The 13,886-nt window shown below is 38.4% G+C and overlaps 1 protein-coding gene across 1 annotated transcript in view; it reads left to right on the top strand.

The window, feature by feature from the left end:
* CDCA2 (cell division cycle associated 2) overlaps positions 1–12,133 on the top strand; it is a 45,984-nt gene extending 33,851 nt beyond the window's left edge. Inside the window, exons 14-15 of the mRNA XM_079139031.1 lie at positions 6,748–6,919; positions 8,943–12,133. Of these exons, the coding sequence (XP_078995157.1) occupies positions 6,748–6,919; positions 8,943–10,168 (1,398 nt within the window). The 3' untranslated portion in view covers positions 10,169–12,133. The remainder of the gene's footprint in view (positions 1–6,747; positions 6,920–8,942) is intronic.
* Positions 12,134–13,886: the final 1,753 nt, after the last annotated feature.

The following is a 13,886-nucleotide window of genomic DNA, read 5'->3' as shown; positions in this document are numbered from 1 at the left end:
GAGTGAATTCCTTTACAACCTAGAAATGGAGAATTTTCCAAAATATGACTTAGAAATCAGATATATTGAGAGTAAAGATTGGTAAGTGGGACTTCTTTTGAACCAAATAACATGGAACCTGAATGGGGAGAAGAAAACCTTTACAAGAAAAGTTGAAGGACAAAGGATTAATTTTGTTAATATCTAAAGATCTTCTAAGTTATTGAGAATCTGTTCACTGACAACTTACAGAAAAATCTTAGATACAAAAACAAATCACAAAATTGAAATGAAAATGAGCCTTAAACATAAAAAACATTCATATTTGCTCATTATAACAGAACCTCAATTCTAACATGCATTTGAGATGCCATTTCTCACCTTTTAGATTAGAATAATTTAGATGTCGACCACATATTCTGCTGGTGAGACTAGACAAATAGGCATACTTGGACATTTCTGGTAACAAACCTCTACAGAGGGAAATTTGGTGGCATCTGCCCAAACTTATATTTATTTGCCTTTTGACCTAGACTATACTCTGAGACAAAAGTTAGAATTCAAACTAAATGTAAGACTAAATTTGAAATGGAAATACCAGTATGAATTCATTGTATCTTTTTCTATTTAAAAGAATTTCTGAGCTCTGTCCCACTGGTAAGACTTGGAATGAATGGGCATCCCTGGTCACTGTATTGTCTTTGCTAAATACTAGTTAAAAGATAGTAAGGCCTACAGGTGAAAGGATGACTTTCAGATTTACAACAACAAATGAAGAAAGTAAACCTGGTATGTACCAGAGTGGAAGGAAGGAAGCTTAAAAACCACTGGGGTCACATTAAAGGACACAAAAACATTTTGAAGGTGCTTCCAGTGATCAGTGGTTACAACTTATTGAAATACAAACATGACAAAATTAAGTTCACAATAATATTTTAAAAGATAAATGTCCACCTTCGAAGCTTGCTGGGATACCAGCTCACTTTTTTTCTGAAAATGAAAATAGAGCTTGAGGTTTTTTGGGGGGTGTGTAGTTGATAAGGGAAACGTTCTTCGTAGAGAATTTTCAGCTAATAAAAAAGAAATGTTCATCCCAACTGCTGAAATCATTTGGTAAAAGATTGATGAGGCAGCAGAGGAAACATTCAACAAAGTACAGAGGTAACCTATGATAAAGAGCTCAGCTCAATAGTAAGAAAAGCCAGATAAACAACAGATAAAGGACCTGAAAGGACATTTCTCAAAAAATTAAAAATAGTCAACAGATAGATGAAAAAAAGTTTAGCATCACTAATCATCAGGAAGATGGAAAATCAAAACCAGAACGAGATATCTCTTTAGACTTATTGGAAATAGTAATTATAAAAAAGGTAACAAGTGCTGGTGAGGATGTAGAGAAAGGAACCCTTGTGCACTGCTGGTGAGAATCTAAGATTAGTACGACCATTACATAAACTGGAGGTCTCTAAAAAACAAAGGAACTACCATATGATCCAGCAGTCCCACCTCGGGCTAGAGCCAAAGGAAAGGAAATGTATGTCAAAGAGAGATGTGTATTCCCATGTTCACTGAAGTGTTTTTCACAATGGCCAAGCTGTGGAACTACATGTCCATTGAAGGGTAAATGGATGAAGAAAATGCAGTACATAGTGGAATGCTAATCAGTTATTAAAAAGGTGAAATCCTGTCATTTGCAATGTCATAGATGGACCTGGAGGGCATTATGCTAAGTGAAATTAGTTTGACACAAAAAGCAACTGCATTATCTCAATTGCATGTGGGATCTAGAAAAGTCATACTCACTTAAGCAGAGAGTAGAATGGCGGCTGTCAAGGGGCTGGTGGGTTGCGGGGATTGAACAATGTGGTGACTATAGTAAATAGTGTTTTCCTGAAAATTGCTAAGAGATTACAACCTAAATATTCTCACTCCCCCACACATATACACATATGAAATGAATGATGTGTTAATAGCATGATCTGATGTTTGTAAAATGTGTGCATGTGATTTTTGTCAGTTATACAAGTTATACTTTGATTTGTCAAAACTGAATCTAATCAAGCATCTAGATCAAATTCCCAGTTTATAGTACAGGCGGGATAAAGGAGCATAATGATACACCATGATTACAGTCAGGCAAATCCACAGCATAGCTAATTCTGTAGTACTGATGCCTCAGTTTACTTACCAAATAAACAACAAGGAGAAAAGGAATTAGAGTAAGAGACTTAAGAGCTATTCAACCAAATAGAAATGTGTAGAGACCTTACTGGGATCCTGAGTTGTTTAATTATAAGAAGGCATTTGTGGGACAGTCAGAGATGTTAGGGAAAATTGAGGAGATGTTAGGGAAAACTGCTTTCCCTACGGTTTTTGTGTTATAATTAATTTTTTTATTTTGATATCATTTTAGAAAAATGCAGAGATTGCAAGGATCCTTTACCCAGTTTCTCATAATGGTGACGTCCTACAAAACCATAGTAAAATATCACATCCAGGACATTAACATGTCAAGATACAGGACATTTCTATCACTGTAAAGATCTGTCTTGCTTTTTTTGTAGCTATATCCTCCCCCTGCCCCCATAACTCTGCCCCAACCCCAGTAACCAATCTCATCTTCATTTCTGTAATTTTGTTATTTCAAGAAATGATTTGCTTTAAAATACTCTGGATGAAGGAGACTATAAATGAACGGTGATTTTTGTATTAGTAATGGTTGAAATTAGTTGATGAGTACATAGGATTCAGTATACTATTCTCTTTACTACATTTGGGGTGTTTGAGATTTTGTATTTTAAAGAGTGATAAATATAGCGTGAGCTCCTTATTTGTTGAGAGGAGGCTTGCCACAAAAACTAAAAATGGAACCAGTGAATAGTGAACACCACAGGTAGGAAAGTGTGTACTTTGTGTCTCTAAGCTTTTCTGTACAATTTGATTGGTTACTGTGTACCTGAAATATTTTTAAAAAATTTTTTGAGGTAGTATCTTGCTGTTACCCATGCTAACCTCCATCTCCAGGGCTCAAGTAACCCTCTTAACTTCCCAAGTGCTGGGATTACAGCCATGCCTAGGATTTTAAAATTTTAATAGTTTTTAAATTATTTTAAGTCCTATTTATACAAATAAAGCATAATTTTGAAAATTATTTTGTCTTAATTATGCAAATAAAGCAATAAACATACTTCTGCTTCATGACCTCCTTTGCTATATGAGAAGAATCTGATCTGGGGGAAAATGGAACTGCTTTGTGGGCAATACCTTCAGTGGTCCTTTGTCTGCACCCAATAACCATCCTGTTTCTGGATCGCGTGACTTCCAGAGAGTTCCAATCTGGTGTGGCTTCTTTTGTTGATCACATTATGAGTAAAACAGAGTAAATTCACTTTTGATCAGCTTCTAACCTTTGCTAATGAATGATGAAGTCTATTCATGGGTAAGATCAGCAGTGCTGGAAATATTTTCAGGACAGACAGACCTGAGGTGCAAGACACTGTTGTAGTGTATAATCAATCTAACATAAACAAAGATTCCTCTAAAATTATGCTAAAAGGGGATTTTTTTTCCCCTGCAGTGCTGGGTATTTCACCTAGGTCCTTGCACATGCTAGACAAATTCTCTACCACTGAGCCACATCTCCAGACTGGATTCTATAAATCAGAAGTTCTTCTAGCGTTTATAACATGGTGACATTGACTATAGTGTATTAACTGACCTATGTAGGGCCTATGCCCTGCAATATACTAATAGCATACTTGGATACTAGAAAGTGTGTGAGGTAGTAGATAAGATGATTAGCTTGATTTAACCATTCCACATGTACACTATGTACATCATAAATATGTATAATTTGTCTATAAAAAATGTGTTTTTGGTACTGGGGATTGAAGCCAGGTGCATTCAACCACTGAGCCACATCCCTTTTTTATTTTTTATGTTGAAGCAGGGTCTCACTAAGTTGCTCAGGGCCTCCCTAAGTTACTGAGGCTGGCTTTGAACTTGTGGTCCTCTTGCCTCAGCCTCCTGGGCCACTGAGATTGCAGGCATGCTACTCCTGGGCCTGGCAGTCAAAATATGTTTTAAAGTATTTTTCCCCTTACCAGTTTTCAAAGTAACGGGAAAGAATTGAGAACAAGAATAGCTAACAGCCCTCGGTACGGACCAAGCTCATGTTAACCATTTCACCTGTTCACCCACGGAACACTTGCTACAGCGTAGTGTGGTGTGTGCTGTTGTGATTCCCATTCTGCACAGGAGGAGGCAGTTGCAGAGTTGAGTTTTCTTGCCTGAGATTATAAAGCAGTTAAGTGACAGAATCAGGATATGAACCCAGTGTATCTTGCACCAGAGGCCAGTTGTCTCAGGTAGCTCCTTGGTGACCCTCACCTTGAGATTTTTCTTGAGGCTTCCACACCCACTAAGCCAGCATAAGATATCTATAGGTGTCTCAAGGAACACAATTCTGTGCTATTTTGGTACTCTTGAGTCTCACCCACTTGTTCATACCATTAATGTCACCTAAATCATCTATACTGTCACCCAAATGATTTTTCTTGATAACCCAAAGCACTGTGCAGGAAGCCCTCCTTGATTTGGTTTGATTCGTTGCATGCGAGGACCCTTTGCTGTGTTGACTTCTGCTCCTCCTGTGCAGATGCCCTGACCACGTACTGCTAGGTGCAGCCCCAGGTCTGCTCTGCCACCTCACTTTGAGTCCCTCTTTATGCCGTTTCTCAGTTGCTGAGAGGACATTCAGAATTGGATGTAATTCTGTAGTCCATAAATTATTAAAGTGGTTTTTAATTTTTATGAAACTCAATGTTTAAAAAAAATCACTTCTTGCCTAATCTTTTTCCCCATCTAAGTCCCGAGTTTTCAAATCTGTTACTATTACATTGAAATTGACACAGATGCATTAAAATAGGTTGGCAATAAAATATAATACTAAATAAAATATATATTATGTAGTTATAGTATTAGCGAAGTATAATTGTTACAGTTCTTACAATATAAGTGTGTTATATAATTATATATTTAAGTTTTTATATGTGTTCTGCTTCTGGGACAATGGAACAAAATGGGTTGTCATCATGACTACATCCTAGTTATAAATATCTCATGTCTTAGGTCTGTCCAACTCTGTATCATCTAGTCTGTTTTCTCACTTATTCAGCACTTATTTTGGCAAATGCTTTGTAGAAATAGAGGAAGTTACAGTACAGTTTGTATGTTGAGTGCTACATCATATTACATCTGACTTTGCTTAAGTTACCTTTCTGCCTACCCATGACTTACTCCTAAAATTTTAAATGGAATAACTGATCATAAGTTTTTCTGTAAAAATTATCTTTAAAAAAAATCACTGTAGGCCCCAGTCACTGAGCCACCAGCAAGAACTCGGCAGCCTCCCCTTTGAGCCCCCTCACCTGCTCCTCCTGCAGCTGCCTTCCACAGGCCATACCACTGAGGAAAATGAATTGTAACCTGTCTACAATCCAGAATCTCCATTCTTTGGACCCCTTTGCTGATGCAAGGGTGATGACCTGCTTCCTGCTGGCCCTGAGGATATGCATAGGAGTTGACCCGAGAAATGGCGGGAAGACCCTTACTGCTGCCCAGGGGATTGTTGATTATGATAAAAGGAAACTAGTGAAGGCGTTTAAGAATAAACTTGCCTGCAGTGGTACTGCAGTCGAGCACCCAGAATGTGGAGACATAATTCAGCTGCAGGGTGACCAGCACAGAACATGTGCCAGTTCCTGGTAGAGACTGTGCGACCAAGGATGATCAGCTGAAGATTCATGGACTTAAGTGCTGTGGCTCACAGAAACTTGAGTGAGGATTTTCTTGAAATGAGTAGAATTACCTTCTGTCCCTTGTCACAAGTTTAAAATCTTAACAGCTTGTGTAATGTAACCATTTGGGGTCCACTTTTAACTTGGACTTGTGTAACTTCTTCACGCAATAAACTGAAAAGAACCACGCTGTCTGTCTGCTCTTGAAGTTCGTCATTTAAACAGGTCAAGCAGTAGGTACCTGGCAGTGTCCAGCCTGAAACAAAACAATAATGTGATGTTTCTGCAAAGCCCAGCGGTCCAAGATCAGATAGCCAGACACTCCTCTGTTCTCCCTTAATAGAGTCCTTGCTCTAAGAGAATGTCATGACCTGAACAACCCTGGTGAATCCGGAGGGATGGGGTAAGCAGCAATGGCAGCTTTACCACTAGAGGGAGCCTTTGGTAGTAAAAAGAGCCCCTGGGGTCCCAAGCCTGCCAAGTGGGCAGAACTCAGAGGCCACCTTCCCTCCAGTGAGGCGATAGGACATCAGGCTTGCCACCAAGGTCTTTTTAGCTAGATATATTCTAGCTAAGGGATGTCCAAAACAATGGAATGTGATGCCGGCCTAATAGCAGTTAAACTTTTGACAAAGGGTCAAATACAGCCTACTAGAACAGCTGCTTAGTGCCACATGAAGTGACACACTGGTTTTTGGTTTTCCTTTTCCCTTTAGGTTTTAATGTTATGTTTTATACCCTTATTTAAATAAAACCTGTTTCCTGGGGGGAAAAATCATTGTAGGACGGTGGGTGTATACTTCAATTGTAGAGCCCTTGCTTAGCATGCATGCGGCCCTGGATTCAATCCCCAGCACTGGGGGGAAAAAGAGTCACTGTATGAATGATAATTAGACATGTTTTAGAAGATCAAAATTGTACATTATGTTACATCTTTCTGAATTATAGTATTTTTAAAATTTCTTTTTAGGTTTCAAAAAGTTGCAGAAAGAAAAAAGGGAAAGGAAAGAAAAGTGTTCCAAAGTCTTTATATGGGGAGAGAGACATGGCATCTAAGAAGCCCCTCCTAAGTCCTATTCCCGAGCTGCCTGAGTTCTGCGAGATGACACCTTTGTTTCCAAGCGACCGGAGAATGTACTCAGGTATCCCTGCTTTATCCTTTCAGTTCTTTATATTCCATCTCTTCTCTTTACCCTTTTTGTTGCTATTTCACCCTTTCTTCCCTATTTCCCATTCAATATGTAAAGAGCACCTAAATAAAAGTAGTATTTCCTCATTACTACGAGAATTTTAAGTAAAGGAAGCTGTGGTTTGTAGGAAGTTTGTAGTTTGAGGTGGCTTAGGCTAGTCTCAGAATCTGATGGGAGCTCTGTGTTCTATCTGTAGAAAATTCTGACAATATTGTGCATATAATTTCAGGTGAAATAATTGCTATTCAACATTTTGCTTATTAAAGCATTTTGTTAAAATGAATTCCTTTGGTTTTGTGGCCTATCACTTAAGCTGATGACTCAGTAAGAGATATATTGTATATGAGTTGAAATAAAAACTTCGAAAACAACAAAAAATCTTGCCCCATGAAGTTTCATTAGAATTGGCACTATTAAGTATCTTCTAGAAATACCTTTTATAAACAGAGCTTGAGTACCTTAAAGACTTTTGTTTGTAAGTGAAGATCAAATCATTTAATATCCTGGTTAGATTAAAAAATAGATTGAAGTTACTTCTGATTTTTAATGTTTGAGTTTTAAATCAGCTAAATCATGCTGAATATGATGTGTGTCCATTTGATGTGATTTTTTTTTAATAGAATCATTTTTAAAATAGCTGCCTTTGCCAATCATACTATAGTGTAGAATAGTACTATAGTATACCTACAGTATAGGTATACTAAAAATGATTGTCTTTAACAATCATTTTTAAAATAGCTGCCTTTGCCAATCATACTATACTATAGTATACCTATTTGTGGTATACTATAGGATTTATAATTCCTAAATAAATAAATCCTAATTATAGGATTTATAATTCCTGTGATTTGAGGATGAATGAAGTGTGTGCCACCATAGACTCTTGGTTTCTATGTACTTCTCAGCCTGAGAATAGAGCAAGATTTTAAACTAACAAACCCAGTCACTTCTGCCCCTGCCTTTTCATGTGGAGGCCGGTCACCCGCCTCTTCCTAATGTGGCCTAATAAATATCAATTTTTAAAGCTATAAAAAAAAAAAAAGAGCCCAACTGACATTCACTGATTGGCATTGAGTGGACCCTGACCTGTGTTAATCTCTAATTTTACATAACAGGGTTTTAAATACCCTACTCATGGATATATTTTCAGATTGAAACATTGTTTTTTAGTTTTATATATTTTCAATTTTTATTTTGTTTAAATTTTTTTTATACTCATTTGACTAGCCAGTTGAAAACACTGTTTTCTGAGATAACACTACAAATAGTGCTGAGATTCAGAACTGAGCTTAGCCTGAGTTTATTCAGGCTATGTTACTTTCCAGTCTTGAAAACCTTTACCAGGACTTTCTTCACCTGTGAAGTGCCTGAAGCCCGAGAAGGCCACCCTCTGCAGGGAGAAGTTGAGGAGAAGGTAGAGGAACGAAGGGTGGATGTTTAGAAAGTAGAGCACACCTGGTTCTGAGAGTCCTGGGCACTTTGAACAACTTTTTTAGCAAAGGATATAGAGCTATTTGTCTTTTTAGTTATTAAGTCCTCAAATTCCCCAGAATTCCAAATTTTCTCTCCTGTGTTTCAGGAAACAGAAAAGTTTTAGAAACATAATGTTGCCCATTTTTAGTAATTCATTTTCGGGAAAATGGGAAATGTGGTTGCTTCCTGCCAATGGACCTTGTAGTGTGGGGAGCGTGTTAGAATAGAGGAAGCAATTTAAGGACCGCTCGTTTTTGTGGTTGGAGGTCGTGAGCTTTGTTAATTCATGTGTCAAATACCAGTTTTCTTAACCTGAGGACTGGGGGACAACTAAGAAAGGAGGAGAACGACAGATGGGAACAAGTATAGTGTGGCATTGGTAGGTCTTGTAATTTTTGAAAACTTTTGACACAGTCATACTATAGAGAGCCTATTTAATAAACGAGGTTGGCTATTTCCAGTTACTTTTTAATTCGCCTTAAACATATTTATGTGCCCCTAGATGGTTGCAGCTCAAATGGTAAACTGGAAGAAGTGAGGCCTCGTGAAATTCGAGTTAAAAGAAACAGTCTTGGGCCTCAGAACCCAGAAGATCTGCACCAGCAGCAAGGCCTTGGTGAACCTGTCGTGTGTGAACTCGGCCACTCTTACGTAAAATCCTCCACAGGGCCCAGCTGTGCTACTCCTGATGAAGAGCTCAGTACAAATACTGTGGACACTGAAGACCGTGGAAACATTCCAAGAGCAGAAAATAAGTGGGAAAGTGAAAATGAATCAAAAAGTGGGACTGAGACCGAGAACAGTCACCCTTCTTGTGCGTCTGTGACTGGAGAACACATTGTATTAGACCACCTGAAACCCGGTTTTGTCCTGCAGTGCCAGGAATCTGCTGCTGCTGGTCATAATGCAGGAAAGCTCTGTCAAGTCTTGAAAATTTCCGAAGATGTTAGGTGTGAGAAACAAGAAGACTTAGTAGTTGCTGCAAGGGGGAAACCTCAGTGCCGCCCTTTCATGCAGGAGTCACACAAAGAATTTAATTGTTTAGAAGATGTCCTGATTGGAAAGGCAAAGGAAGCTGAGTGCCACAGTGATAACGTGGGAAGAAAAGCTGCAGAAATAAGCAGCCTAATGAGTTGCAGAGAAAAGAAACATAGAAGACGCTCTATGTATTATTCTGATGGTCAGAGTTTACATTTGGAACAAAACGGGAATCACGAACCTTCCTACAGTGTGGGAAGCTCTGTAGAAATTAGTTTAGAAAATTCTGAACTGTGTAAAGATTTATCTGACGCCATAGAACAAACCTTTCAGAAAGCAAATGGTAAAACCAAAGTGCGACGTAGCACAAGGCTCCAAAAAGATTCAGAAAATGAAGGGCTTGTGTGGATGTCACTTCCATGTCTTTCCACTTCCCAAAAATCCAGAAGGAGAACAATATGTACATTTGACCGCAGAGGATTGGAAAATTTATCCCCTGTAAAAGAAGCTCTGTCCTCCAGACAAAACCCTGGCGTGGTAGCCTCTGTCTCAGGTGAAGAGAGCAGCCAGGGCCTGGCTGCTGAGTGTTCACGGTTACCCGGGCAGAGGAGGAGAAGGAGCTTCTGTGCACCCACAGCCACCAGCACGCACAGTGCCACTGAGCCCAACCGCTGCAGGAAAAGAGCCTTTCCCAAGAGGGGAGAAAGCCTCACAGCAACCTCCCTACCGGTGGACACAGAGGCAAAGTAAAGCAGGACCCAGCGCTTCCCCAGCAGCATCTGGCAGGAGAGGAGGTGGCTGCCCTGCTCAGGAGCGCCTTCCCTTCCAGTTCCATTCTTTGTTCAACTTCAGTGCCTCACAAGTTTCAAATCAATAAAATCACTTGAATCGAACTGACTTTTAAGTAGAAATAAGTGAATTTCTTCATTACTCAAAAAAATTGTTGAATATATTCTCCCCCTAAATGGTAAATGCTGTCATTAGTATTTTGCTAAAAGGGTTGTTTTTAGACCCAACAGTACGTCTCTGGATTTTAATTTTCTGTGAGTACTTATTTACCATTGAAGATGTAGACTCTGTTGTCAGAAGCATCCTTTAGGATTGGCTCCTGTATCACCGTTTGTTTTCTGCAAGGCAAATGTATAGACATGTGGAACTTTATGAAGATGAAGGTAATGAAAACTTAAAGTGAGGTGATAAGTGTTTTATGATATGGCAAAAGTACGTCAATATTTTAACAATTAGGAAAATGGAAATTTTGAAACTTGTTTTCACTTTGGGTTCAATTTAAGAGAAGCTTTGAAGACTTGCTTTATCTGTCTCAAATGAAATTTTTACTTTAATAGTTAAATTAAAATCAAATCCTAAATGTGAATTTGTAGACAATTCGTTCGATAGCCAGAATTTTATAAATCCATCTTTATAAATGAGTACATAATTTAAAAATAACTTCAATATAAAAACATTCTTTTCTTCAAACAAGATTGCTCTTTTAAAGACTGAACTCCCAGATGATTTGAATGAGTCACAGGTAATTTGGCATTTAATTCATGGTTTGCCGTAAAAATGTTTTTGAAAAGCACAAAATTAATGAAGGGGCTGTAGAAAATTAGTTTACTAACATAAAACATGGTGGTAGGTCACTGATTTCTTTTGACATAGCATTTTCCAGCAGTTCTTTTATTTCATAATTTCCGATACTACCACTTGTCTCAGTTTCTTTAGGTAACCTTTTACAATATTTCCTGTAGCTGTTTTGGTGACAGCAGTTTGAAAATCTAAATTGCTGTATATCTGGAATTTGTGAATGTACATAAATCATTGTATCATTAAACAATTGTCTCTGAAATCCTTTAAATCATTAAACTCTCCCTTGCCATAATAGCACAGACATGTTAACAAATAGGGCTCCCTATAAATAACACAACAGGGAAGAAAGCTCCCGCTGAGCGGCCCATTTCCCCCTAGTAGATGGAGACTATTTGTTACCTCCATGGCACCGGCAGGTCTGGAACTCCTGCTGCTAAAGGCGAATGTATTTTACATTAACGCTCAAGTGATCCCCAATTTCTTCTGCTCAAGGGTGGATTGTTTAAAAATTTCTTTTATCTTTACATGTAAATTATTTATGGACTTTTCCCTTCCCATTTATGGTTTGGTATCCTTACCAAATCAGTTCCTCTGAAAACAACCAAAGAAGGAAGAACAACAAAAACTAATTAACTTCATGTGAAGCTTTTTGATTTTGGTAATTAAAAAAAAAGAAAAGAAAGAAAGAAAATAATCCTTTCAGACACCTAAGTGTTAGAGGACTTTGGGTTTTAAAAATAACTTTTGTATTTCCTCTTGTTTAATATGAAGGTTAAAAGCTATTGATCATTACTTGCCCCTGGTTCTACTTTATTATATCAACTCAACCATATTTGAATTTTTAAAATTTTACATTTTGATTTTGAATTTCTCAGAAAGTACCAGTGAGGATGGGAAAGTGTTTGATCTGTGATTTCGGCTTGAGTTTTTCTAATGTAAGCTGTTCTCACTTTCTAGCACCTACAGTTAAAAATATAAACACATTTTTACAAGTTCTATTGGTTTCAAAATGTTTCATTTATAAATATTTTGCTGATATTTATGAATAGCAAATAGGCAGTTTTCCTTAAAAGAACAGTTCTGAACTCAGAGTAGTTTACCTAAAGTCTCCTCTGTGTCAGATTTGTAAAAAATTAATGATTTCTGAATTAGATCTTGCATCCTTTATTTTTTTTAACTGTTTCTTTTCATTGGTGGTTAAATCAAAAATTGGCTTCAAAATAGTTTTTTCCTGCCTTGCCCTTTTTTTGCTGGCAGGAACTAACCCTTGATGTTTGGACCAACTGTTTCCTTGGGATCATCTGCCTCTGTTCCTGCAGATTCCTGTATGTTCCAGGAGATGGCAGCATGATATCTGAAGTTTTCACCTCTCTCTCTGAACCTTACAAGTCAGGGCAACTCCTGCCTGCTGTTGCCCGTACTTCCCCTTATTTTTGCTAATTATTTTTAATCACAAAAATAATAGGTGTATATTGAAAAAGGGAGAGAACTGTACAAAATTTTGAAGTAGAAGTATTGACAACTGTCTTCCCGCCACCCAGACAGCAGTGTAGCTTCACCTTCCCTGCCACACCTTTCTGTGTGGTCTTCTAGACCTTTCTTCTCTGCATGGGAGTGCAATTTTGTTTACTAACAGGATCGTGATGTGCCATTCTGCAACCTGACTTTTTTGCTCAAGCAAATTCCGTGAGAGTCCTGCAGTCTAGCTGGTGGCAGTCCTTTCGATCAAGCCTGTCCTAGGAGTGCGTATTTTTGTCATTCTGATAGGCATCTCCTTAGTAATGGAGGAGGGTTGTCTCCAACTTTTGCCACTGAAAATTGTGGCACACTGGACTTGTGTGGAAATAGAAAAGGAATTCCTCAAAATTAAAGTTAAAACGGTTATGAAGTTCTCATCGTGGCTCTGGACTGGCAACCCGTTCCACTTTCACAGCCTCGCCTTCTTTCTCTTTTTCTCCTGCCGCTTGACGCCACTCTTTTCTCTCACTGCCCCGCTTTCAAAGGGGTGCCAGAATTGAGAAGGCGGCCATTGACCATGCCTGGTTCATGCTGTAGAATGAAAGAGCTATTTTTTAAAGTCTAGTCTATTGAGGTCAAATAATTTAAAGTTACTCTTTTTGAGCATGGTTTGAATTTTGGCAAATTTAGTCTGGCCAGTGCAGTAGTCAGTGATAGAACATTTCGCCACCCCGGTCCATCCCCTCCCCCGAACCCAGGCCTTCCCTGCTGATTCCCGTCCTTAGAGTTCTCTTTTTCCAGAATGTCGTAAAAGTGGGATCATACTGTATATACCTTTTGATGTCTGCTTTTTTAACAACATAGTGCTTTTGAGGTTCATTTATGCTGCATGTAGTCGATACCTGTTTGTTGCTGAGTAGTATTCCAGTTTATAGATGTACCACCACCCTGGAAAGTTGGATTGTGGTTTTTGGCTATTATGAATAAAGCTGCTATAAATGTGTACGTATGGTTCTTTTTTATAGACCTAGTTTCATTTATCATAGATAAATACCTAAGAGATGGGGCTCCTGGGTCAGATGATTGAAGGAGTCCACCTTCCTAAGAAACTGGTGCCCTTTTCCTCGATGGCTGGACCATTTTGCCCCACCTCAGCTGGTGGTGGCATTGTCGGTTGTTCTCATGTTAGCCCTCCTGGTGGGCCTGCAGTGTCTCACTGTTGCTTTTTAATTACGTTTTCTGGTGACTGCTCATGTTGAACGTCTTTCCCTTTGCCTCTTTGTGATCCTTAAATCTTCTTTGTTGTCCATTCAAAACCTCTTGCCCATGTTACCTGTTATTGTCAGTTACCGAGTTGAAAGAGTTCTGTGTATTTGGGTACAAGTGCTTTTACTGGGTATTTTTTTCCTTTTTTTTTTTT

This window comes from Sciurus vulgaris (assembly GCF_902686455.1).
Source record: "Sciurus vulgaris genome assembly, chromosome: 5".
NCBI classification, from domain to species: Eukaryota; Metazoa; Chordata; class Mammalia; order Rodentia; family Sciuridae; genus Sciurus; species Sciurus vulgaris.
This window is presented reverse-complemented; position numbering and strand designations above follow the sequence as displayed.